The sequence below is a fragment of the Leuresthes tenuis genome, unplaced genomic scaffold (assembly GCF_036924035.1).
Source record: "Leuresthes tenuis unplaced genomic scaffold, fLeuTen1.0.hap1 SCAF_9, whole genome shotgun sequence".
Taxonomy (NCBI): domain Eukaryota; kingdom Metazoa; phylum Chordata; class Actinopteri; order Atheriniformes; family Atherinopsidae; genus Leuresthes; species Leuresthes tenuis.
The window spans coordinates 30,261,408-30,288,391 of record NW_027325363.1 but is presented as its reverse complement, the minus strand read 5'-3'; the positions used below and the strand labels follow the sequence as shown (position 1 = coordinate 30,288,391).

Sequence of the window (26,984 nt, the reverse complement as noted above, 5' to 3'; positions counted from 1 at the left end):
CAACATTAGGACTCCCACGCTTTCCTGTGGTGAATTCATTTATACTAGCATTTTAATTCATCATCTCTTTATAATGTTTGAATCTGAAGTTTGCTTATTTTATCATTCACTCTCAGATTAGAAAAACAGCAGTGCTCAATGCGGATGAGAAGAAAATATTCAGTTGTGATCGCAATCAAATCCTAAAGGTAGAAACAGAACAAAGCAGCATTTTACAGAATCTCGGGTTTGTTGGCCCTCTCGCGATTTTATATTCAACCAACTAATCAGAAAACCCGAAGCTGATGGCGTTACTTATTGGAGTTCCCCAAAAAGTCCAGCAAAGCTTGGTTCATTGCGAGCCCTCACATTAGTGAACAGCCGTCACATTACAAACACGAGGATGACATAACCAACAGAGGCCTCATCTGTGTTTCTCAGGCCTGTGGTCTCAGTTAACAGTTACATCACTACTCCCACTGACCACAGCACTTGGTCTGGAGGCAAGCTGAGCACTGAGTCTCAGTTTCCAGCCTACAAACAGGATATCAGCCCATCAGTATCTGAAACGGCCCACAGACAGCAACTGTAGCTCCCCAGTGTCACAGACACTGTGGTCGTTTAATTCTAATGTGTACGTCAAAGCCAAACCCCAGCATCACGTTTCAGACTTTTAGGCTAACAAATAAGCAAAATGTCAGCAGTAACTTGGACAGGGTGTAAGCCCCTACTGGGTCAGACCTCATCCGGGTCGGTTTTATTGTCTGCGACGTAAACACAACCAAACACTGCATTAGCACACGTAAGATCACAAACCATCTTTAAACAGAACATAAACCATTCTTTTACATCTTCTAACACTGGATTTATTCAGCTTTGCATGGATTTCTTTATGCAGCATGAAAACGGTCTTAATCGACAAAAACAAAAGCCGATTACCAACAGCCACGACAGGCTGTGGTTCGTGATCCGGAGTGAGGCAGAACGGAGTGGGGCAGAACAGAGGGGAGGTGAGCAGTCAGCCTCACAGAGACTCAGGCAAGGACGTGTCACTTTCATCTGCACCCATCTTTATCATCTCTTCCAGTTTTGGATCGAAAAGAGGCATTCGTTTTCTGTAATTAAATATCTTTTTAATAAAGTAAAGCAAAAAAGTATTTACAAATTTTCAATTAAATGTAATCGATGGGTTGGATAATTACAAGCACCTTCTGCTAGCTGAGGAGAGAAAATATAAATACAGCCAAAAACTGATACTTTGTTTCAGGAGGGTTACATATTAGCATCTTTTCTTTGAAAAAAAAAAAAAAAAATCTTCATCATATATTTACATAACTTTCCTGAAATAAATTTCCACTCATGGAAGCAAAAAAAAAAAAAACCAAAACAAGGCCTTTAAATTTGCAGATAAACTTGACTTTTTTCCCCCAAGTCCTTTATCGTGAAAGTGGAATTTTATTTTATTTTTTTTTGTTTTGTTTGTACGCTTCATTCAAGTTTTATCTTTTTAAAATCCAACAACAGGCTCTGGGGGAGGGCCCACGCTCATGCTCTCCCTCTCTCAGTCCAGTTGGTTTTCTCAAAGCACAGAAACAAAGTGAAACAGACGCACTGGATGGCTGGGTTTTTTGGGGCGCGTCAGGGAAGCATCGTACCCTCCCAGCAGCGAAATGACAAGCGTTCACGAGCCCTCTCCTCAGCGACACCGTTCTCATCAAGTCTGTGTGAAGTTCTCCCGAGTCCACAACCGTCACTCCAGTCTGAAACTTGTCAGACTGATCTCTCTGCTATTCTTTGTAGTTTTCTATTTTTATTATAAAACACTCAGTCCACTCATCCAATGCTGGGAAAAAACAAAAAGCTAGTCGTCTACAGAAGCGTGTCGTGTAGATCAGACATCTTCCATGTGGCACGACAGTGTCCCATCCACATGATAAAACTCGAGTTCCTCAAAAATATAGATGTGAACAGCATTTAGTTTCTGTTTTAACGTCCGTTTTTAAGCAAAAACTCTCGAATAGTGTTGCCACGGTGAGGGAAAGCCATTTGAAAACGAGCTAAAAAAAATACTGAAGCATCACGTCACTCCCACAGCTCGTAACACTTCACAGCATCCTCTCTCATATATATTCTCTGTTTAATCCCGTTTTTCTCTTTTACTTCAAAAAAAGACATTCTGTCGCCAGGAGAAATACATGAAACCCAAAACAAAACAAAACAAAAAAATGATCGAATGTTTGATCCAAAATAAATCTCTCCCAGGTGAAGAATTTTTTTCTTGTTTTTTTTTTTCTGTTTATGCAGAAGGATTTTGCTGATTCAGACTTCCTCTGAATCATCCACAGAACATAAGCACCCCCCTCCCTTAAGGGTCCTTTCTGGTTCCCCCAGCAGCCCCTAGCTGTTGTCAGATTCATCCTCGGCCTCGCGGAGCCACGTGAAGAAGGCGGTGACAGACTTGAGGGCCACGCCCTTCCCCTGCTGCTCAGCAGGGTCTTTGCTCGACTCCCACTTGTAGAAGGCCTCCTCTTTGATCACATCCTCGTCATAAAGAGTGTCGAAGAACATCCGCAGCAAATCTGGTTGAAGGGTGAAGATAAGACATGCCAAATGTGTTTCATATCAAAAGTCAAAGCTTTAAAACTCTTAAGAAGTTTATGTCTGAAAAGCTATTTGGGTCTTTGTTGCTTTTGTAGCATGCACAGGAGGAGGAATTAGCATGTAAAGTGGTAACAATTATCAAATCAAAGGGGTGATGGAGTTTAAATTGGGCTGCTTACTGGCAGGCTGCTCCATCTGCACCATTAGGGCCTGCAGGGCGTAGAGAGCCTGCAGCTCCTTCTGCTCATCCTTCAGGTATCTCTGCAGCAGTTTGGCCCTCTGCTTGATCAGCTCACCATCAACCTTGTTGGGGTTCTCAACTGCAGGGGAAAAGTTGAGGTTTTTCAAGTAAGTTTATAACTCAATTCTCTGGGCTTTGTGTGGGTTCTCAATCAAACTGGACTGCATCCTCTGCCTTTACTGGCCTATTTTCGTACGCTCTGTGCAAGTCTTTTCCTCATTTGGTCCAGTATTAATAGTCTCTTAATGAGGAGAGTGAAGATGTACTCACAGATGATTGCTGACTGGCAGATGGAGGTCATCACTGCTCTGACAAACACGTTTGAGGATGTCTGCTGCTCATCTAGGTTGGCCTACAATCAAAGAAATATATTTACAGGGGAACAAATCTTAACAAGACATTTGAACTCGTTTAGAAGACTTTCTTCACAAAAAACAAAGGACAAACAACTTGCCAAAAAATGCTTTGACAATAAATGCAGTGACTTTGAGTGAGTGCTGCACTGCCGGCATTACAGGGACTGTTCTCACTGCAGCATCAAATAAGCTTCTTAAAGTAAAGCTGGAGAATTTGGCTAAGCTTTTTCGCTTTAGCTTCCTCTGCAGTTGTGGGATGTAACGCCACTGTCATACAAACAATCTCCATGTGAGCCCTGCACATGTACAGCCATACAAATTAATGTGTTGTCATTTGAGGCCACACAGATGCCATCAAAAGATGCCATCAAAAGCCAATTAAAGGATTCAAGAAACTATAAAGTAAAACGATATGGTGCAGGGCTGGAAACCAAAGTCTTGAGCTGCTGTAACTCATCCTGCGGGCGCTCCGGGGAGTTTTAGGCCCGGGAATGCGCATAACAAAAGTCGTAGTACTTTAAAAACAAGTTAGAAGCGCATCTTTAAGGTTTGCAGACTTGTATAGAGTTGCTTTAAGATCTTAAAAACAAAGCGGAGCATTTTGCACATCCACAAATAGCTGATTCCATTAATGTACTTTGAGATCAACAAAGCTCATTCTTAAGTCATCAGTGCAAGTAAATGAAGATGAAGATATGAACCTCCACCCAGTCAAAGATCCTCTGGTTGTTGGCCTCGTCCTGGATCAGTCTGTCCAGCTGTTTGGTCAGCTCTGCAGAACTCATCTCATTCTTCCTGCTCTTGTCCGACTCGTCACCCAGAGTGAACTCCACCTCCTGCGGACAGAGAGGCCCGTTTTCTGAGGAGTTCACTGAACTACATGCGAGACTTTAATACCACACAAGGTAACCATTTAACAATGCAGCAATTCAGTTGAATTGGTATTACACATCAGTAAATTATTTTCTACACAAGACTAGTTTGGAAGACACGATTAGTTTATAATTCAATGGACCCATTAACTTATCACCAATCAGATCATGAGCTTAGCTTATCAAACAAACGTGTTCCATTCTCTTGTTTGTTTTAGCACTGTTGCCTAACTCTTCATGTTGATGGAGTTAGGGAGTGACCTCTCACCTTTTCTGTCACAAACTTGTTGACATCGAGGTCTTCAGGCAGGAAGTCTGACCACTTAAGGCCCGCCTCCCTCCACATTGTGCCCACCTTTTTATGGCTCTAATGGGACAGTGTGTAGAGTGATGGAAAAACACATCTTTAGGCCAGCGTTCATCTCTGCTACATGAACAGTACATGTACTTTAACATCTTCTTTAGGATGCTTAGCAATTTATCTAATCAAATGTCTAATAGCAGACTGTTTTTAGAAATGTTTAAAAAAAACAACATACACACACTTTGCAGAATTAGAGTCTACATTCATCAGCTCTTACCATTCCTTTGCAGAGTAAAGTGAGGATGTGGACCAGCAGGGCTCCAGCTTTGCCCACAGCGATCAAAGGCTTTGAAATCTCCCTGGAGACCAAACAGTTTTGCATAACTCAAACACCAAACTCAACTATTTCAAACAAGCCAGCAGTGATATTACAATGACGAGGGCCCTGAAACTAACCCGAAAAGTTCTCCCATAGGGATGCCTCCCTCGTGCAGCATGGGAGTGATCAGCTCTGCCAGGTAGAGAAAGATGTGGGGGATGTCTATTTCCATGTCTTCAGCCACCTCCAAAATTTCCTGAAGCCTGAAAACACAAATTCACAGTACACTGAGATCTAACTAGATGGATGAACAGTCATTTCACCAACTGCTCACAGAATCTTTCTAAAGCCAACATGTTCTCTATGGGTCCTGTTAATCTAAACTCCTGCTGTCATAAAACTTATCAGTGAAAATCTGACGTAATGCATCTCAGAGAAAAGTCGACAAATGTTAAAATATACGTTTACTCCTGTTTTCTCATACTGACCCTTTATAGTATTGTTGTGTTGGGAGAATGCCCGTCTTGATGAGCTGGTGCAGCAGCAGGCCCATGTGCTCCCTGGCGATGGTGCTGCGTTCCAGGGTCGACTCCAGTCCGTTTCGTACAAACACAAAGAGCAGCGGAGTGCTGTTCATCTCCTGCACACACTGCAGCGCCTCCTGTCAGAGCAGAGGGGGGCGTACATGTATGACATGTCTGCTCACTTTTAGAAGACCGTGTCTTTAATTATACAGGTTCAGGTGTTCGGTTTCAAACACAGCTGATCTAAATTAGATCCATTTATACTAGTTTGTATGCAAAAGAAATCAGCTCCTTTCGCATATTGGTTTCAGGTGTCCGGCACATAAATTATGTCCTTGTCTCTTTTGTAATACACACGCAGATCAAATTGGAGTGCTGCCTCTGGATTTTCACACACACACACGATCAATAAAGGTGCATCAGTACCATCTTGAAAGGCGTGTAAAAAGTGTCAGTGTGTACCTTCATGTCGTTTATGTGGAGATACTCTTCAATGATAGCTGTGGACTTCTTGTCTATTTCTTCTTCTGTCAAGGCAGGTTTGGCGGGGGTCTGGGGAAGTGGGGGGTTGGCAGGCATCTCCCGCTTCACTGTTCATAGAGATAACAAAGGATGCAGGGAATAAATCTGAAGTTGTCTGTTATAAGTGGTTCAAAGATGTGCCAGCAGGCTCTAGTATATTTTGATCTTCATCACTTCAAACTACGCCGCTGCCACGTCACTGCTTACCGTTCTCCTTGCCCCTGGTTCGCTCTGTGCTGCCTCGGTCTCTGTCATCTGTCATGCTTGCCCCTCGGCGTACAGGATCAGCTGACCCATGCTGATCTTTCTCCCGGCTTCGCTCTTCCTTCTCCCGACTGAAGCTGCGTTTGGTGACTTGCAGCCGGTTACGATCGCGGTCATCCCGTCGATCAAAGCGCTCGCTGCCACGATCAGAGCGGTCAAAGCGATCGCTGCGCTCTCGACTCGAGCTATTTCTGTCGGCAAAGAGCATGAAAAGACAATGCAGCTGCAGTCCCACACTACTTTTGATGGTAAAATATAAATAGGTGATTTGGTAGAAAGAAAGAACTGCATGCTGTGGCGCACCTCTGAGGAACTCTTCTGTCTGAGTCCAGTGAGGAGCCGGACGAGGACGACGCCTGCTGTAAGGCGGAGAACCTGTTCAGAGTGCTGGTGGCTGGACGGCTTCCTGATTCGGAGCCTGGGGATGAAACGACACACACAACCAACTCAGTTTCAGATTTCAGGTGCTCAACTAGCTATTCAATTTACCTAAAAACATGTCAGTCAGGAAGACTTACCTGAATCTGCGGGTTTGGCACTGGTGCCACCACTGCTGCCCTTACCCCAGCTTCCCCATGTGCCTTTACCTCCTGGGGCGAGCAGCTGATTGTTGAAGTCAAGAACAGGAGTCTGAAACGGAGAGAAAGAGTTTGTGCTTGGGTCTGGTGACAAACTCTGATGGATATTCACAACACTCAGAAGCTGTGCCCCCCCACTACCCTCACCTTAGTGATTTTACTAAGGCGAGAGGTGTCAATAGGTCGGTTCTTAGAGATGGGAACTGTATTCCAGCCTTCATCCTGAGGAGGAGCACCGCGGCCTGGGTTGTGAGGGCCCCCTCGACCTCCTCCACCAATCCTGCCTCCAGGACCTCCGGTCATTTCCTTCTTGGAGATGAGGGCTTGTTGCACCTTCATATGCTCCCGGTGTTCCTCCAGCTCAGCCTCTTTGTGGATCTGGTCAATGGTCTTGGGACCCTGGTCACCTCGCCGGGGCACCCAGTTGTTCTGAGATGGGGAAGGGAAAGAATACAGCGATACAATGAATTGTCACTGGGGTGTAACAGTATATTTGGCTAAAAACCATTCATTATGCACAGTTGTACCTTCAGATGTCAGTTTATTTCGACAAACCTGTTCCTTCAGAGACAATTCTAGAGCCTGAGTTCCATCCAGTGTCACTAGGAGTCTTTAAATGCTCATCTTTTTACCAACTCAACTTAGCCCAACTGGTTAAGGCACATGAACATGCTGCACTTGACTGACATTTTGTCGTAGTGATGTTTCATTTATTTAGTGGGAGGACTGTCCAATATTTTCAGTATGTCCTATATAGTCAGTCGATGCAGCTTCGACTCGATATGAGTAAGGCTCAAAGTTCTTTATAGTTATTTTCTTTGCTTTGTTAATTGTTCTTGGTGACTTTGTGTGACGGACTGTGAATGCAGCTTTTTGTAGCACTGTTGTCCAAGCTAAATCTCCTTTCAGGGACAATCAAGTTTATATCAACACATCATCATTTTGTAATTGTTTTGATTTAGAAGGTACAAAAAAAAGTCTGATATTGTTTCATCCATATCCCATGATAAAGAAAGAAAAGGCAACAGCTCATCTGACTGCACTGATATTTGTCATTTTGACCGAGGATGCATATGCGTTCATGGGAGAAACTGAAAACTGAACGGGAACCAGTGTTAACCATATTCTGCCTTTGCCGTCAGATGGGATAAATAAGATGAGTTTCACAGACAGAAAGGGCCAGTGTGCTGACTCGGAGCAGCTGATTCTGACTTGTGAAACACTGAAGAGAGCACGTTTTGTAACATTTAGTGGGAGGGACTGGAGCTTATACCACAGAACAGCAGCATTCCTTTGAAGATATTAGCGTCAGCACCACTGGACTGAAGTGGCTTTAAATTTTTTTTTAAAAACTGCTCTGTCGTGAAAATGCAGGACAGAAAAACAACAAGAGAAAACATACCAACAAGACACTTCAATGGCACAATAATAGACTTTATAAAAAAATTTGTGAAAGTTGTGCCAGCAAAGGATGAATTAAAATGCTAATGGAAGATCTGAACAACCTGTTGTCTCAGCCTATGGCACAGAGTAGCTCTGTGTTTGGGAGCTACCCTGCATTAAACAGCTGAGGAACACGCCCGTATGAGAGTCACACAGGCCAGAGCTAAGGGACCAGTGTAGATGTCTCTGGGGCTGTGTATAGCAGCACATGCACACGCATGCACGCACGCACACACAGTGACTGTATCAAACAATAACTAATGACATGTGAAAAACTCTCTGTAACCCCAAAGCAGGAGCAAAAGCAAATGCTTTTTTATTTAGCCGATATATATTGTGAACATGGTCCAAACACACAGTTAAACTAACCCATAAAACAGCATGACATGACAAAACATGCCCGTGATAAAAAGCAAACAGTTACACCCTGAGGGGTACGTATGATACAGGATTCATTAGAGAACGCGTTTTTATTGTTTTCATGCTTAATCTGCATCAAGGCTCAACGGATGATCAGTGAGCTCAGAGCTGCTTTTCTTGAGTTATACAAGAAAAAAGCTTGAATTTGCCAGATTACCTATGAGAGGCCCTTACTGCTTACAGAATGTGTGGGTGTGTGTGTGTTTTGACTTACCCGTCGAAGGTCGAGCACATCTTGCAACATGAAGCGGATCCTGGATGTGGTCTTCCTCTCTTTTATTATTTTCTCCATCTGATTGAAGTACTGGTCCATACGAGGCTGAAGACAAGAACGTGAAAGCTTTTTCCAACAGATTTAACAACACTTTCCATGTAAAATCAAGTATGCAGTATGAGGGAGTTTGTAGATGTTCTTATTCTCCATCATACTCCCTGTGAGTATGAGTGTTTTGTACCTTGGCCTTCTCAAAGTCGAGGTCCTTGCCGATGGTGGACAGCAGTCTGCACAGGCACTCCAGGGACTCCTCGTCATGGTTCTTTAGCAGCTTCACAATACAGTCGTGCATGATGACCTCTGTGAGCATTTTAAGTTTGAACAACTCACCGATAAACTTTATATTGCCCAATGAGCGCCTCCTGGCTTTATCTTTGGAGTCTTTCAGGTCCTCAATAAGCCGCTGCTTCTCCTCCTCCTGACAGTGAAATGTATAGATACAGATCACAAAGACCGGTATGATTCTTAAGATATTCCAACAAAAAACCTAATAAATCCCAATATTAAAGAGAAATTAAATACTGTTGAACATGAACATAAAAACGTATTTCTAACACATAGATGACCTCACTGACAAAGTCTAACAGTCATTCTGCCTTCCTTTGTGCAATAGTTTAGGACTTTACCCCTGATGCAGCCTCCAGCTCTTTCTGCTTCTTCTCAAAGATCTCGTCGTCATCCTTATCTTTCTCAAATTCCTTCTGGCAACGATTTAGCAGCAGTTTGCGGAAATTCACAGCGGGTCCCGGCTTATCTGTGGTTTGGACTTTGAGCTGAAAACAGCAGCAAGATTGTATATTAGAGAAGAATGTGAAAACAAAAGTTTCAGTGTATACAGTGTTAAAGTGGCTCCTCAATCACTTCAGTTAGATCAGAGGCCCAGGCACGTGGCACTTAACGGAGGTCATCACTGACGCCTAACGAACGTTTGTGAGCACACAAAACCATGATTGGGATTTATCATTCCTGCTTCTTTCCATGTTGAAATACATTCAATCTTAAATAAATGGCAAGTACAACATTTATTTAACCATTTTCTCCCTAATCAAAAGGTTTTTGGTCAATCTGTGAGCTTCATCAGCAGCTTTTTACAGGCTTTAGAATATTTAGGTAATACTCTGGCCATGTTTCATCTGTTTGTCTCAGGACTGTTCTTTCAGCAGCCTTGTTGGGTTTTAGTTCACTAATGCGGCAAAAAAAGGTGAAAAAACAAAAAGGTGAAAAAACAGAAACATGACTCAGACAAGTTTCCGCTGATGGTTTGGAGTAAATAAACTTGGCTGTGTAGTGTCTACAGACGGTGGTGGTACAGGCTACGTTGCTGGTGGTTTCAGAGGAAGAAGAAGAAAAAAAACAACAACTGCGGCGGACATCCACAAGAGGAAAAAGGGGATCTAATTTAGTGGAAATTAAAACTTTCTTTTTTCCTTTTTTGTATTTTTTACTGTTTTAATACATCGTTTCTTATTGACATCTTATCAATGCAAACCCAATGGCAATGGAAGCCCAGCTGTAGTCATTTCCTGCAGTAGACAATGCTGCAATGGGTGTTTTAGGTTAGGGGTAACTAATCATATGCCTAATCAAATAACAATGTATTCTCCTTTTATGGTAAAATACCCTGAAATGCTGCTTATACTGAGTACTGAGCTTGGCATGCAGCCACACAAGTTATCATTTAAACCACAACAGTGTGAGTGTAAACATTGTGAATTAAAGTGAATTAAACAGATTTCAATGTTGAATGTGGCACCACTTACCCCTGAAAGGCAGCGGCACATATTTGCATAGGCCACTGAAAAGTCTGGCTCGGAGATAGCCTTTTCAAAGGTGAGGTCTATGACTCCTTTCAACCTCTCTTCAGTGTCAACAGTCAGTTCTGACACCTGCTTCATTAGCTGTTGAAACTTCTGAGGGGTGAGTTTGTTGAGGATACTGCGGACCCGTTTAAACAGCTCCTGGGTCTTCATTTGCTCAAGGTCGTTCTCCTCAGGTTCCTCCGCCCCGCGGCTGCGGCTTGGTTTCTTTGCTGAAGATTTCCAAGCCTTCTCTGCCTTGTTGAGTTGCACATCATCACTGAGTGACATGCTGGTGATGATCTTTCTTGGTTCTTTCCTCTGCATCTGTTGAGAGCGACGAGGACCACCGACTCCGATGCCCATACCTGGAGGCTAGGAGGGAAGAGAGTTATTTCATCATCATGTCTTTTGTTAAGTTCAGAGCTTTGCATCATGTAAAAAAAAAAAACTAAAAAAAACTCACTGGTCCTCTGTTTCCTCCTCCCATGCCTGGCCTGCCAAGGTTGGCGAAAGAGGGTGTGAAGTCAGGACCACAGTTCATCCCTGGTAGGCGACTTGGGTCAAGTTGACGGAGGGGAGTCTTGTTTGCCTGAACAGAAGGAACTGGCTGGGTGACATCCTTTTCTTTTGCTAATGTAGGTTTGTAGTCCATTAATTATATTCTAAATTGCTGCTTTAACTGTAATAAAACATCCTGCAAAAATAATGTTCAATGATCTCTGGGATGTTCTTCACACAGATACACAGACACAGCTTGTACACAGTGAGGGAAGGAGAAGTGTGTTACATACAGAGCTCTATCCAAACCCATACATAAGGCCATGGCTCAAGTTTAAGTGTTTTCACCTTGTCGAGGACAACGTCACTGATGGCTGGTAAACCCTCAGGCTTGTTCATGCTGGCTGAGATGAACTGAAATCCCAAAAGAAACTCTCGGTCATATTGCTTCTTTTCTTCCATGTTTATTGGCTTCCATTGTTCTGAAACAGAAGCATAAAGCAAAAAAATTTTTTTTAATCTTTTATTGAGTAGATTCTATCCCATGACAAAGTTCTCCTTCCAGAATCTGAAATGGAAACATGTGAGAAATGCCTTCTTCTCTTTAATACAAAGGAGCAAAGAATGAGAAAACAGTATGAAACTGTAACGCATCACAATGTCCACAAGGTACTCGTTTCAAATCTCTCATGAAGAGCATGAAGAGCGACTACTGCTGACTGTATAAAAGACAAAAAACCCATCAGGAGTGAGCTTAAACAACTGCAGCGTTTTTTAGCAAATTGCTCTAAAAATATATGCTGCAGTTTTACCACCATCATTTTCCTTTGTCATATCAGCAGCGGCAACACAAGGTAAAATACAAATGCTTTTATTCATAAAAGTACTCAGCCAACACAGTGCAAACTAGGAAATGTAAGTAAGATAAGGCCATAATTGAAGTGTCCCAGTATACCACTGATAAGTATCAAGATTCAGAGACCCACCCTCTTTGTACTGGTACTTCATGTCAGTGGTGTTTGGACTGGGAGCATCGGGCTGAATGTTCTCTGCATCCAGCTTGTCCTCCTTATCCTCCCAGGTCAAGTCTGCTTCCTCAAGGGCGGGAGAAGCAGCAGGGGGATGGGGTTCTGGTGCTGGAGCTGGCTCAGGCTCTGGTGGGACAACTACCTGCTCCTATGGTCAAAAAGGGAGTTTAGACTCTTGAAATGGATAAGATTACTATCAAATCCTGGTTAATATATTAGAAATCAGCAACAGTGTCTATTGTCATTTTGCTGGGATGGATTATCGTCAGGTACTTTCCAACTATAGAAACCACACTTGCATTGAACCTTTATGTATAGGCTTATGCTTTGTTTTCAGCCAGCCAACTGCAATTTCCATGCTTGCTGAGTCAGACACGAGCATGCGAGCCTGCTTCCACAAATGTAGCTGTGATAAAAATGTGAACATGGTTTTTCATTCATAAGGCACAAGAAACAAACAACCTAGAAGGAACACAGGGTGGGGCCTCCAGATTGTGTCTTGTGTCACAGCTGGTGAGCCAACCCTGTTAGCTTGAGAAGCTGAAAGGTGGATTCTTATCACCTTGTGTCCAACGTAACATTTGGAAAGGTCAAAGAGCGTAAAGATAGTCAACTCAAGCTGGAAAGCTGGAAATCACTCCCTTTGACCCAAGCTGTTCATTGCATCTTGCTACACCATTAGCATAAAACCTCATTGTGGACGTAAACAGGCATGCAAGTATTTTTGCTGCAGTTTGTGACAATGAGCTTTTCTCTGAACTTACAACTTGCGGACAGAAAAGTAAATGTTCAGATCATGTTGACCACTGTACTGCACACACACCTCCTTAAAGGCATCTAAGAGGTCTCCCACGGCCTCCTTTTTGTTCAGATCCTTCATCTTCCTCTTCTTCTTTGGCACAGACAAAGCAGCTACACAAAGGAGGACAAGCAGCTGTAGATCAACTCAGACAATTACTTTCTGCAGAATAAGATCTGTAATGGATGATGGACTTTGCAATACTCAATAGCTTCATGACATTTTGAAAAAAGTCAAAAATTAAACTCAACGAAAGTCAGCAGGATACTGACCTTGCATAGTAGTTTCTACAGGGGCAGGGGTGACAGTCTGAGGAGGAGGAGTGTTCTCCCTCTCCTCTGCTCTGGTAGGGGGAGGAGTGGGCACTGCCTCTGGCCTGCTATCATCTATGGAAACTGTCTCAACAGGAGATGACGCCTCTTCCTCTGCACTGGACTGGGGCACTGCAGTCTCCTCTTTAATGTCCAGTGTGACGTTGGGGGCCGTTTGCTGTACCTCCGGCTGAGCAGGTGTCACCTGGACGACCACCTCATCAGAGTCTTCCTCAACAGTGGGTGCAGGTGCTGACTCGTCAACTGGTACAGGTGTGGTTAGGACAATTGGTTTGGCTGCTGCCTCTATGACAGCTGGAGAGGTCTGCTGGCTGATGTCTGGCTCAGCTATGGGGCTGTCGTCACGCTCAGCTGTGCTGATGGCAGGAGCCTCGGGGTCTTGAGGAGCTGGGAGTGGTCGGCCATTGGGTAGGCAGAGCTCCTCAGGCTGTGCAATGGGAGACTCTAGAGGGTCTTCCAGCGGACTGGGTGGTAACGCGACTGAAAGCCTGTCTGTCTCCAACTCTGCCACACCATTACTGGTGGAGGGAGCAGTATGGGGTGTGTCCAAACAGATATTTGCCTCTTCTGCTTCAGTCTCTACCTCTTTCACCACCTCCTCTTTTGCCTCTGTGTTTGTTTCATTCTGCAAATCAGAGGTGGGGACGGGGTCAGGAAGGGGTGCAGGGTAGGCAGGTACCTCTGGTCCTGACTGAGGGGGCCGGGGAGGTGCATCCATCGCATCTGCAACAGGAGCGCTGGATGCGAAGGTGGAAATAGTGTGGAAAGGAGCGTTCTCTGACTCTGAGAGAAGAGGGGGCGAAGACGTCTTAGTGTTCGTGTCAGAGGAAGTAGCCTCTGTTGGGATGGGGTCACCCTTAGTAAGCTCGGGAGTCTGTAACAGAGGAGGAGGTGTAGGTTTCCCTCTGTCATCTGGAGAGGCAAAAGTTAGAACAAAATGTTACTGAGACTTCTGACATTGTGTATCAAACTGGATCAATAATTTTCAAACTGTTATTACTCCAAACCACAAAAAGTCTTACTTTAAATACTTTTTCATGTGGTTAACTTGGAGGTTAGCTAACTGTGAACATGATGCCACCAAAATAAAGAGAAAGCTCAAATGTTGGGTGCAATCAACAATTATTTTCATGTTTTTCTTCAAAGGAGCCAAGTAGAATACAGACGGACGAGAAGGGAGTCGAAGAGAAGTGAGAACAGTCGGGGGTAAAGGCGGCTTGATTAATGTTAGACTCAGGTTAGTCCAACAGATGCGGAAAAAATGCGTCAGAGACCCAAAGTAGTTGACAAACATATAGAGTGCAGTGCAGCCTTGTTTCCTCTCCCCATGTTTCACAACCACTACCACTAAATAATGTGATACACACAGGGACACACGACCATCAGTGCTCACACTCAAGATCAATTTGAAAGCACTAATCAGGCTTGCATTTTTGTCTTTGGACTGAGGGAGGAAACCACGCATGGAGTAAAGCCACAGGTCTTCTGTTCCACTACCCCAAACAGGACAATTATGAAAAGGATAGCTGAAGTACGGGGTGCTCTACTTTCCTGTGTGGCACTCACCTGGTCTCACTGAGGCCGGCGTGGTGGCAGCAGCTGTGACGCTCTCACCGTTGGCTTGAGACACGGCTGTACTTTCTGATCCAGATATGGCTGTCTGTTGGAACACACACATCAGACACTTGTATGACCTCAGTGGTCGAGAACAACACATTTTTCCATTCCACCTGGAGAAAATAAGTTTTCATTTCTCTGGCTATATAAGCCCCATGGCAGTTTGATACTGACGGCTCATAACGTAAGACATGAAGGCCAACAGTTTGCAGCCCTGTGTGAAAACATCTAGCCTGCGGAGACTTGCTTTAGAAGTATATTTTTGTGTCAAAAGAGACTAATCTGACATTTATCTAATACAAACAACACAAATCACAAACTCTGCAGAGATTGGTACCCAAACCACACTAACTCCCTTTAATGGAATTTCTTAGTGTTAATAAACCAGTAATGCTCACTCAGTCTGTACTAATCTATCATCTTATCATAAAAGTCTTGTTTGGCAAATTCAATGAGGAAAAAAGAAAGAAGAAGTTAAATTTAACAGTGCATTTTCTGTGTTAAACAGCTCTGGCTTAGAGCATGTCACTTTGGCTCACCTGTGGTGGAGTCGGGGTAGAGCCACTACGGCCCCCTGACATAATCTCTTCGGTAATGTCTCGACCTCCTTGGTTAGGGTCTCTTATTCTGATCTATGGAGTACAGGAAGTAGAGGAGCTGTTGGTGAGAGTTAAACTCTACATATAACAGGAGGGAAAAAAGAGCTCCAGGATCTTACAAAGAAGAGAAAAGAAAGTTTTTAGTGTTAGTTGAGTAACATTTATGCTTGGCTTTCCGGAGCAGAATGCTTACAGTCGTCAGCCCTCTCTGTGTCCTCCAATTGGCTACGACTGGAAACCTCTCTAACTCAATAAGATCCAAATTCATCACAGCCTGAACACCGGGGCACACAAAATTCTAACACCATCCGCCATGAAAATTCCTCTGCTGCACAAGTGAATGTGCTCTGAGCGTTGCCAGAAAAGCTGTCCGACAGCACACATCAAACTGTAGAACTCCACTGCTGGTTAATGCTGTGCTGAAATTGTCTGACTTACAAAGAGCAAAGCACAATCAGGTCTGACAACAGCAGCCTTCCATATGTGAGCACACAACAATCAGGCAGAATGACAAAAGCCAGTGAAAACCTGTTCACTCACACAGACACACTGCAAACGCATTTTCTATTTAGCTCCATTCTCTCGCATCCCCATGTAGCATTTACTCTAAAAAGTCTGAGTTGTCACGAATGCTGCTAACTGAAGTGACGCACACAGTCACAGGACAAGAAATAAACCGTAAAAGTCACCAGCCAGCTGCTACAACATTTTTACTCTCTGGCCTACTTTTGATAGTTAGTGCAACAGTGTTTGCTCAACACTGCTGACCTTTACCTGGTTCAGTTTGTTTGCAACTCTTCTCCAAGAGAACTACAAACCCTGGTGGGCCTCTTTCATTCCAGGGAAGGAGTAACCACTCCAGCTAGCTTGATGCTGGACTTTCAACCCCACAAAGCAGGATGGTGGATGGACACAGAGAGTAGTTTCCCCTCAGTTTCACTCACGTAATACACACCCAGCGCGGTGCAGGAGTGCTCAGTGCTGGCAGAGCTGGACCAGGCAGAGCTGGTCAGTAAGCTAGCTAGCAACCTGATCCTTCTCTCATAAGCTGAGCAGAACAGGGAGGGAAAAAGGCATAAAAGGACTGCCCTTGTAAAGCTATGGTATTGGAATGTGCACCCCCGCCCGCAGAGACTAACAGACAGTTAAAAGGGGCCGGAGAAAGGAGGGGCACGACATGGAGAATGGGAGGGTTTCCAGAAAAAAAAGAGAAAAAAAAGTTAGCGTTACCAAATGAGCTGCAGCTAGCAGAAGAAACTCCCCCTTTACTCAATCCCTCTCTGTTCTGTCATCCAGCACACGCAGATCTTTTCCAGGCTCACGCTTTCTGAGAGCAGAGGAAGAGGAAGGGGGTGCCACAGCAGCAGAACAAGGCTCACTGGTGAGCCCTTCCGGCTCAGAGGGGGGAGGAGACCAGTGGCCACGTGGAGCTGAGCTATGTGCTGACATGTCCTTCACCCCCCCGCCTCCCCCCGTCCCTGCTGGATTTTTTCTCCCCCACACGGGGAGCGCAAGTGCAAGTAAATAGCAGAGAAAAAAGGAAAGTTAGAGTGCTCCAACTTATGCAGATCATCTGGGTACAGAAAATACCAGCAAGATAATAACGAAATACTCATTTTAAACTAGTCCCACTCTCTACCTGACATAAATGCAACGATAAGCGTAATTTTACACATACACCTACTGTCTGTAAATGGAGTGCCACACTGTTTGAGTCTGTCTGCTCTTCCAGAGAGGAAGACTGCAAAGCCTGTGAAATGTTCTGCAACACACACAAAAGCCTAAACAAAGTGTCACAGCTCAAGTGCAACCAACACTTCCTCATCCGTGATCAGTGTGCAGCAACGGCCCTGCAGTGCAGAACAGGCATGGGCACAGCAGCAGTTAACAGCTCAAGAACAGCCACAGGACTCAAAGGCAAAAGGAATATTATATCCCAAATTAGCACAAATTTGAGCCACCTAAGCTACCTCATGTCAGGTGAAGGCCGTCAGACTTCAGAGGAAACATTAGGTATTCTGGATAACAAGGCGAGACTGGTACAGCAGTTTAGCTTGTAGCACTAAAAGGAAAATATTATAAGTAGGAAAAAATGTGACAGAAGTCCCTATCAGCTGAAAAACTCAAAAGCTTCCCTATCCCTTTGTTTGGGGCTGCCTTGCTAGGTCTCACGCAGCGATCTGTTCAATCTGCAGGGTTCTGTTACATCGCACTCCCACCTCAGAGTAGAATTGTCCAATTATCTCATTTTTTCCCCTATTTGGAAGTTGGAACATCCAGTTTCCAATCTGTAAATGAAAGCACCATCTGTAGCTTCACTTTTCCTAAAAACAATGTGTTAATCTTGGGAAAAAGAGGCTTGTGTAAGCAACAGTTCTTAACGTCGGCCTCTAAACACACAGAGTGGGGCAATGGAGTCGACATGCAACAGAAAATTACTGACTGGTACATTAACCTGGCAGCTGGTTGCCGAGTCCTGCCGTGCTGTGTTTTAACAACCTGGATCACAAATCACAAGATTGCGCCTAAAACAGGGATGAGTACCAACTGTGTTCGAACAGCAGAGGGAAATCTCAGGACAATTTGGTGAACTAAGGAGTATTTGTATCATTCAATTTGGTCAGTGCTGGTCTGAGCTTAGTGTGCCGAGTGTGTAAGAGCAGTTTTAAACCTTCACGGAAGTATGCATCTGTGTTGCTATCAAGATGAGATTATGCTAACTGCTCTGACAGATTCTGACATCACCACAGCAATGTAAGCGTATTGGACTCACTGCAGTGTCTTCCTAAACAAAAGGTGTTACTACTGAGGTGATGGTGCCTCAGACAGCAGCTTTTTGTAAGCTGACGGACAGATGTGCAGGGCTCCAAGAAGCGACCAGCACATAGGCTCTGGAGATGACCACAGAGGGAATTCAGACTCTGACTTGTCAACCAAATATGTTCAGTAAACATGCAACGCAGCACATTAATATTTACATCCTAACAGTATTACTGATAAATATTTAGGTAAAGAACAGACCCACAGAAATAACCAAACCACCTTCTTTTCTAAAGCTGGGGATTCAGAGGAGAATGGTACCAAGTATTGAGTTTTTTCCTGGTATTGGTATTTTGTTTGAATTTGACAGATTTCGTGCTTGAAGATGCCATAGAGAGAGAAAATAGAGTCCCTAATTGGACCTGCAAACAGCCCACCAAAACTATTACAGAAGCAGAGAGATTTGAACAGATTTAAGTTTTTACAAGTGCCAATAATTACAGTCAGAAAAGCTTGTAGGGTGTACGGAACTTTACTACCATGATGTTCATAGTACAATATTACTACTGAGTCCTTAACACCAATACCGGCAGATAAAAGTTGTGCATCGAGTTCAACTTTATTTATTGGTACAATAACCTTGCTAATAGTGTTTGTGTGCATATATATTTCAAGCAGCAAGACAAAAGGCCTGGCAGGAAAAGCAGGTCTGAAGGCTTGCAGGGTTTTATAGACTCGGATGCTAAGTTTGCACCGAGAAGTTGCCATATTTATTTAATAGGAGTTTTTATGGGAAAAATAAAAACAGCCACCGAGTTGCACCATGGTCAACAATGAGAAAACGTTCGATGACAGACTCGTAGAAAGACGGCTGCTGTATGCAGAGATGATACTTTCATGAGGGTGCTTCTCATTTCCTCCTCTCTGATCTCACTCACAGATGAGCATCACTGTGTGCGTTACGTCTCCTGCATGGTTTTGGTGTTTCTAATATTACTGAGATCAAAGCTTCCTCCAACACCTGAAGTGTCAACAGTAACATTAACCTGAAATAACACAGAAGCGTGTGCACGGATGATGATATAGATCACAGTCCCCAAAAAAACCAAAACACCGAGCTTATCACACAGCTGGAGTTCGGACGTGGACATTTTTCATCAGCAGGAAACACATGGTGTTGGATGGACTTGGAATTGAGGAGTGGTCCATGTTAAAGTCCCAGAGCCAAACTAATAAACAGATCTCTGCCAAAAAAGAATGAAAATATGAAAATGATCTATTTTAGATCAAATGTTCTTTTTAGTCTTGCAGTCAAGTCAAGTAACATTAAAATAAAAACAACAAAAAAAAAAACACCTTTGCTTCCAAACTGGTCATTCTCCTGAGAAAAGCCAATAAAATCCAAATTACTTGGAATCCTGAAAGGGTTCTGTGCTCTGTGCTGCAGACCGTACCTGTTTGCGTTCCCGTTTGGTGGGGATGTGCTGGGCAGGCTGAGGTGGTGGTTGCTGTTGTTGAGGGGCTGGGTTCATAATGACAGGTGCCGGCTGCACCGAGGGGGTGAACTGAGGCTGTGCGGGGTAGTAGGCCCCTGCTGTGGATAAAGCAGAGAGAAGTTCGTCAACCGACACACACCGACTTCATCCTAAAGCGTCACTTAGAACAAACATCCTGCCTGATACACACAGGATGTGCACACATATTAGACCAACTTGTGATTACACAATACCACTACCTTCTACATCACTGCTTATTTAAGGCTTTGAGGAAAACCGTATGCAAAATGTTGGGCCTAAATAATTTGCAGTGAAATGACAGTTTTACATCCGCAGCAATGTTAAGGCACTAAATCTGATGTTAAGGATGTTAAGGAAATAAATCTGACTTGAATCTTATGTTTATTTAGAAATGTGTTTCTATGATCTGTGTAAACCCAACCTGGTTTGAATGTTTGACTGTTAGCACTGCAGATAGTTCCAAGAGGAAAAATGATTGTTCACTGCAGCATTTCATGGTTCTCAATACGTTGAAGTTATAAATCATGACTGAACGAACCTAATGAAATAAAACTAAGAAAATACTGAGGACAGATATTCAGACCAGTTCATCACAGACATGAGTTGACATGGCAACACATGTACTTCCTGTACTAAGAGCTTGACACATGCTTTCAACAGCAGACACAGAGTCAGACTGAACCCACAAAACAGGGACTGGCATCGGGCATCTACAACCAAATAACTGCTTTCTTGACTGTAAAAAACACTGATTCATTAAAAACCCTCCTTTGTTGAGTAATAAGCACTTGTAGCATTTTAGCTTAAAAAAACCCCAAAACATTAGCTAATGGATAAGTTAACTTAATGATGATCGACTAACCGAACTAACTAAACAATACTTGTCTTGTTGCCCGTGTCCACACGTTAGTGAAATTGAGTGTAAAAGGGAAACAAAGACAGAAACCCATCATTACTGCTGCCTGCACATTTGAACTTGATAGAAATTTACACTAACAGATAAAATGTGTATCTCACCATTTCTAAGTGTTTTTATAGCTCTCTTAGCTCTGAAGGCACCAGTTCACCAGACAAACATGGCAGCTGGGCAGTCACTAGCACGCCTACAGAACATGACACAGCAGTCTCTCATTGCTCAGTCCTGTAATGGTGACCCTCGACTCTTTAGACCACAGATACACATCAAATGCATAACTTCTGTCGAGATAGCTTCAGCTTATGTGCACAAAAAAGGTTTCCACAAGCCCAGACATTTCTTTAGCCTACAAATTTTTACCCAACTCGTCTTCAATGTCAATAATCCATGCAAACCATTACCTGGCCTCGTAACTGGGCCCAGTGACAATTCAGAACCAGGGTGAGGAAAAAGAAAAAAAAAATTCCTTAAACTGAGGAGGCCTTCTTTAAGCCTGGCAGCGGCGAGCTGCTCGGCCTCTCTCCCCCTCAGTCTAACTCACATTACTGTGTCTACATTGTTGACCAGAAGCAGCACAGCCTAAATATAGTCAAAAGCCCAGACAGGCTAAGGGACGAGTGTGCGCAAGAGAAAAAGGGAGGGAAGAAAGAGAGAGGGAGAAGGGGAGCATTCCCAAAATCAGAAATCCAGATGGTGAAATGACACTTTTCTTGGACACTGTCCAAATAGTAAATAAGAGAGCTGAAATATGACTCAGAAAGCACTGACACATACATTGGGAGGGGGCTAAAAAGAGACATGCCGCCTATACGACACCTACCCTCAGAGTCCTGCTGCGCTTGAGACCCACGGTTCCCCATGTAGAATTCCTACTGAAAGCACAACAGCGTATGCACAGAAAAGGGAGAGGGGGTTTCTCTTTAAACCCCCTCACTAACTTGCTCCTCTCCCCTCCACAGGTGCCCTTTCAGAATGACTTCTTTCAATGTTCAACCCACCCTCTTACAGCGTGTCTCCGTTTTGCTCCTCCCTGTGACCTTCCTCATTCTTCCCTCCCCTCCTTTCGCCTCTGCTCTGTACCGGCAGGCCAGCTAAAGTTTTAGGTTGAGACATTCAGAGGGACTCCAATATGCCTGAACCCTCTCCAACCACTGCGCCACAGACAAGTCATCTGATCTGCAACGGTGAAGCCATCAGAGGGGGTCATGTGGTACTTGCTAAGCTAATCACTCTTGGCAGGTGGGAGTTTTAAAAATAGTCACTATACAACGTCAGCACGGCGTATGAGTTTTTACCTGCTACATAAGGACTTAGTAACAGTAGTACAGCTGGGATTCTAAATGATCTCCTGGGATTGTTACTATGTCACAACAACACTACAGTAGAGTAGCAGAGTTGAGTCCAGTAGGTAAAAGTATAAATTAATCAAATATGTACTTTTCTTGTCACACAGTAAAAAGTACCACATTCCCACAAAGACCAGAGAATGTCAGTCATGCCTTAATGTCACTTGACCAGCTATTTAGGGTTGTGTACCATCTGATATCATGTGACTCTCAGAATGATCAGTGTCACACAAGCTCTCCACAGAAACACAGAAGAGACCATTTCCTGTGTAAAAATACTCAACATGGAGTGTAGATTCCAACACAGAACACTCATCAGCAGCAGCACTATAAACGCTTCCTGTGTAGGAAGACGATTGCGAAGTTAGACAACTAACAGGAGGTCGCTGACCTATCATCAAGTAATGGAAAAAGGTTGTTGGGACTCTGTAAGACCCTACAGCTCTTTATCTCTCTCTGGTTGAGTTTTTGAAATTTGGTCCTACAAACTGCTCATTTTTATTGGCTCATATTCAAACGTGCACTGGACATCTAAAAGGCAACTGAGCACCTGCTCATGAATGTTTTGAATCAAATAAGTAAAGATTTTATTTTTTATTCCATACAAAGATTCTGTGAACTACTTCCCTTTAACCCACAGTCAAATTTTGATTGCGTGCAGCATCATTAGAGTCGGAGCTTGAAGATTCCAGCTAATATTGTTTGTCATATAGAATACAAAGATGTGTTGAACTTCTCTCTCCTAAAATGTGCCAGTTCGTTGCTCTGTTGCACAGCTGTGATTTTAGGCTTGTTTTATCTCATATGTACAGTGGTGCTTGACAGTTTGTGAAACCTTTTTCAAATTTAAATGTCTTTATTCTGCATTAATATCACCTAAGATGTTAGATTTACATACACATTATCAAGGCAGATCAACAGGACTGAAATAACACAATACCGTGCTTACTAATTTATATACTTATCAAATATTACATGTCTGCGAGTGGCACGAGTGTGTGAACCTCTACAATAAGCAGGTAATATGAAGGTGAATTTATGTTCATCATCTATTTGTAGGAATTGTGAAAATCTCAAGTGGTTTTAGGTCATAGTCATAAAAACAACACACGACACATTCCCAATCTTCACAAGTGAATGCCTAACCTTAAAACGTATCCTAAACCTTACCATAGCCTCACTCTAACCCTGAGCCTAAAACCAAGTCACGTACCCTCAAAAATCCCTTAGTGCACTGTGGACAGAAATCATGTTCCCATGAGTGCAGGAAGTCCCTATAAGTTGGGTGTGCAATGAGATTTTCATTCCCACCATCTAGGGAAAAAAAAGCAAGTGCACATAAATACACTCACACAAAGAGAAAACCAAACTCGCCACACTATCACGGGTGGTAGAGAACGAACGACACCTCCCTTTACAGATTCTAAATGCAGTGAATCTATTACTAGCTATTACTAGTTATTAGTTATTTAAGAGCAACTAAAAACTGTTTAATATTGAACATGAACTTCTGTTAACATACACACACGAATGTAAGCCAGTGAAACAATCTGCTGTTGCATCGTACAGGGATGAACAACTTGCCGGGTACTGTGTCGGTAACTATCCGATTACCTGCATAGAGAGCTTACATGCACAGATGCAGAGTATGCACAGGTATTGTTCAAATTCTGTACCGAGCACATTGTGCTGTGTAGAAAGGACAGTCCATTTGTACAGTGTCATAGGAAGGATTGTGTTTTTACAGGTCTGCATGCAGGCTTTCTAGTGCTGATGAGCTACAGTTTAACAAAGAAAACACATAGTTCAAATGCCTGACAGACAGGGGGTCAGCAGGTTTGTTACAAGGCATCATCAGGTCTTTTGCTGTAATTACACGCTATCACCTCTAGATGGTGTCACAACACAGCAGCAAATATTTCCAAAGGGCTGCTGCACATGATATGCAAGATAAGAGGCGAGTAGTTGGAATTATTAAACAACAGACATGATTACCGCACATTATGCCAATCTGTGACAGAAATATACTTTCATACTGTCCCATATGGAGTGTTAAATTATTCTTATGCTGTGGTTGTATCAGTTTTGCTAATCCTGATTAGTAGAGGGAAAGTTATCAATACTGACTGGATGCCACGAACGGTGGAGCTTTATGGAATAAAGATGCTGGGTGGAGTGCTTTTCCCTCCAAGCAGTTTCTCTTCGCTGTGAACGACTGGACAAAGGCGCTGGTGACCAGAAGCCACATAGTGAGTAAACTCTGCTGATCTCGTTTCAGCGCAATGTTCTGCTGAGAAAAACCTGCATCCCTGCCCCCACATGGATGGTACTTTGACACCACCATAAACATGTCACCAAACAGCAACAGCACTCCCCGAGAGCAGCAGCTCCCCTGATTAGGTCAACAGTGAGCCCCCACAAATACTGCTGAGGAAGGACTCACAAACACAAAGGAGAAGATGAAATGTTCTCCTGTCATCCAAATGCTTCTGATGCAAATCTGATGGCATCGGAGGAAAGCAAGCGCAATCCACAAAGACCCCAAACGATGGATTGCTAACACACCTGTACCAGACATTCCAGGACGCCCTCACATGGTCTCTGTCCACCTCCTGACCGGTCTGAGCTCTTTTAGTAGCATGACGAGGACCTATTCATTATTATTTATGTGGTTTTAATGTTATGGCCAATCTGTGAAATTAGCAACTGTCTGTCTTTCGGTTAACACTGAGCTGAGCGCACACATTAAAACACATGGCCAGGCTTCCACTTGAGTGAGACTGTTAGAATCATCTAACTGCACACACTGCATGCAGTGAAAACAGAAAAAAAAGAGTTGAGGGGTAAATGATTCTGTGAGTCATCAGTATCCACTACTGATGGCGACTGATATTTCATACATTTATCTAGAGTTGTCATGATACCAAAATAAGTAACCACGATACTATACCAGACAAAATATCCCTAGAGAACAAAATACAATAAACGGGAACTGATTCCCTGTGAAAACTATATTTTTATGTATTTTCTAGGTACTTTAACATCTTTTAACATTTCATTCTTCAGCCTGTACATGGAGAATATAACCTAATATTAGCCAATTGGAAAATAAACAGGAAATACCAACCTGGTATTCGACATATAAATCTGGGTGACGACACTGCAGGTGTTTTATGAGGTTGGATGTGTTGCCTCCTTTGGCTCCTATAGCTTGGTGGCAGCGCCTGCACAGTGGACAGCCATCGTCTATTGCTTTACCATCTGCGTCTTGTTTAAACCCAAAATAGTTCCAAATGTGGCTTCTGGCATTTGATTAGTGGTGCCACTAGCACGCTGCTGCTCGGACCCGGTGCTTCCGCCACGGTGAGTGTGTATTGTCTCGTGTTTGTGACCGCTGTGCGCGCGTCTGGGCGAGACGGAACTTTAGTTTTGAAGAGAATTTCTATCGAAGCGGAGCTGTCTACATTGAGTTCGTTCTAGCCGTCAGAAACACATGAACAGCCAATCATCTAACAGATGGGCGGACCCAGCGTGCGGAAACAGCCTATCATATCCCGGAGGTCACCAGTAACACGCAAACAGCCAATCATTCAGCAGCTGTGTAGTTTGGTTGCAGTGGTTGCCGTGTGCGTTTGTTTACAGGGAGTAGCAGGCGGTGAGAAGCCGGGAGGATGGTAGAGGCGGCCGATGTGTAGCGGAAACTGGCACCGTTTGTGTAGTAATCCACGGAAGTACCGTTGTGTAGAATTTCTGGTATAGCAGGAACCGTAACGATTTGGCACCGCGGGGTAACGTGGGTATCGTGCAACTCTACATTTATCTGTCCTGCTTCAATTACATTTTCTATTAACTCGATGTGCGGTCTGAATTCTGGGTGATATGGAAAAGTATTATTCCATATGTTTGCTGTTCAGATGCTACTGTTCAGTTTTAGAATTGGTTTAAGTAAGCATTGTTAAAGCCCAGCTGTGTGTCTTTTTGTGTGCAAAGTGAGGCCCCAGGTAGAGCCCCTTACCATAAGTACCATATTCAGCAGGACTGGTGCCTGGGTAGAAGCCTGGGGTGCCTCCTGGGACTGAGTATTGCTGGGGTGTGGCCACATAGGTCGGTGACCGGTACTGTGGAAAGAAACAAGAGGGGGAAATGGAAGACAGGTAAAGAGCATCGATGAGAGCAATGATGCTGCCATCATTTCCAGTCATTAAAGCTACATCAATAATGAGAGTTTTGTGGATGCAATGTGTAAAAGATTTAATCTTAAACAGAAAACAACCACACATGCTCAATCTATATGTGGCTGGAAATGTCTACTTGCATGGGCAGCATCAGCAACTAAATCCACAGTTTAATCTTCGTGAAAAGGAGAAACACAGTGTCTCCCTACCTGTCCGGGTATAAAGTAGGCAGGTCCCTGTGGTGAGCTGGGGAAGGACAACTGCTGCTGCGGGATCATCATCATTTGGGAGCCAGGGCCCGCCTGGTAAACATGGGTGGGTGTCACAGGCCGAGGGGCACTGCTGGGTGGGACACCTCGAGGCCCGCTGCTGGGAGGCAGAGTGGCCCTGTTGGGGTAGTAGGGCTACAGGAAAAGCAAGAGGACAAATTAAGATGGAAGAGACGAGGTGTGCAGAGAGAGGAAGAGAAGAAAGATGGTGACAGACCACAGACACGAGGAGAGCAGGGAAATTTAGATGACAAAACAGGGGTGAGCGAGACAGAGACAGAAGAAAGACAAGCGAAGAAATAACTTGTTACCATTCTGGAACTTCTGACATAAATAGCATGCCCTTGCATTTTTTTTTTTTATATCTTGGACCAAATAAAGCCAACTTGTCCAGCTAGGCTCATTGCTTGTCCATGAATCTGTGGCTGGACTCCGACTGGAAACATATTGGCCCCGCCTGTCAGCAGAGATAAAGCAGCTAATGCTGCTTCATTCAGGCCCTCCTCATTGACATTCTACTGCTGCTGTGGGAGCTAACCACCATAGCAAGCAAACTGACACCGAGCCAACAAAGCCCAACACTGCCAAGTATTACACACACGCAAATGCAATCATCAGAGTGAGAAGGGAAA

General features: G+C 43.8%; 1 protein-coding gene and 1 non-coding gene across 11 annotated transcripts in view; both read right to left on the bottom strand.

Moving 5' to 3' along the window:
* Positions 1-1,432: 1,432 nt before the first annotated feature.
* Positions 1,433-26,984, bottom strand: part of LOC140314693 (eukaryotic translation initiation factor 4 gamma 1-like) — a 33,618-nt gene continuing 8,066 nt past the window's right edge. For 3 of the 10 annotated variants that reach the window (XM_072393025.1, XM_072393027.1, XM_072393029.1), the window contains 27 exons: positions 26,293-26,487; positions 25,924-26,026; positions 19,584-19,723; positions 15,310-15,402; positions 14,720-14,813; positions 13,094-14,065; positions 12,846-12,934; positions 11,981-12,170; positions 11,343-11,476; positions 10,960-11,085; positions 10,458-10,868; positions 9,324-9,470; positions 8,879-9,115; positions 8,638-8,742; positions 6,708-6,989; positions 6,501-6,612; positions 6,286-6,400; positions 5,926-6,173; positions 5,659-5,786; positions 5,161-5,333; positions 4,810-4,935; positions 4,631-4,712; positions 4,318-4,416; positions 3,879-4,013; positions 3,092-3,173; positions 2,760-2,900; positions 1,433-2,558 (listed from right to left, as the gene is read on the bottom strand). In XM_072393025.1, the coding sequence (XP_072249126.1) occupies positions 2,377-2,558; positions 2,760-2,900; positions 3,092-3,173; positions 3,879-4,013; positions 4,318-4,416; positions 4,631-4,712; positions 4,810-4,935; positions 5,161-5,333; positions 5,659-5,786; positions 5,926-6,173; positions 6,286-6,400; positions 6,501-6,612; positions 6,708-6,989; positions 8,638-8,742; positions 8,879-9,115; positions 9,324-9,470; positions 10,458-10,868; positions 10,960-11,085; positions 11,343-11,476; positions 11,981-12,170; positions 12,846-12,934; positions 13,094-14,065; positions 14,720-14,813; positions 15,310-15,402; positions 19,584-19,723; positions 25,924-26,026; positions 26,293-26,487 (4,941 nt within the window). In that variant the 3' untranslated portion in view covers positions 1,433-2,376. Of the gene's footprint in view, positions 2,559-2,759; positions 2,901-3,091; positions 3,174-3,878; positions 4,014-4,317; positions 4,417-4,630; positions 4,713-4,809; positions 4,936-5,160; positions 5,334-5,658; positions 5,787-5,925; positions 6,174-6,285; positions 6,401-6,500; positions 6,613-6,707; positions 6,990-8,637; positions 8,743-8,878; positions 9,116-9,323; positions 9,471-10,457; positions 10,869-10,959; positions 11,086-11,342; positions 11,477-11,980; positions 12,171-12,845; positions 12,935-13,093; positions 14,066-14,719; positions 14,814-15,309; positions 15,403-15,562; positions 15,789-16,143; positions 16,498-16,599; positions 16,839-19,583; positions 19,724-20,963; positions 21,082-21,382; positions 21,527-25,923; positions 26,027-26,292; positions 26,488-26,984 lie in introns of those variants that run through there. The other 7 variants (XM_072393026.1, XM_072393030.1, XM_072393031.1 and 4 more) reach the window with 7 other exon arrangements.
* Positions 9,544-9,613, bottom strand: LOC140314889 (small nucleolar RNA SNORD66). Its single transcript, XR_011917217.1, has one exon. It is a non-coding gene; the product is annotated as a small nucleolar RNA SNORD66 (small nucleolar RNA).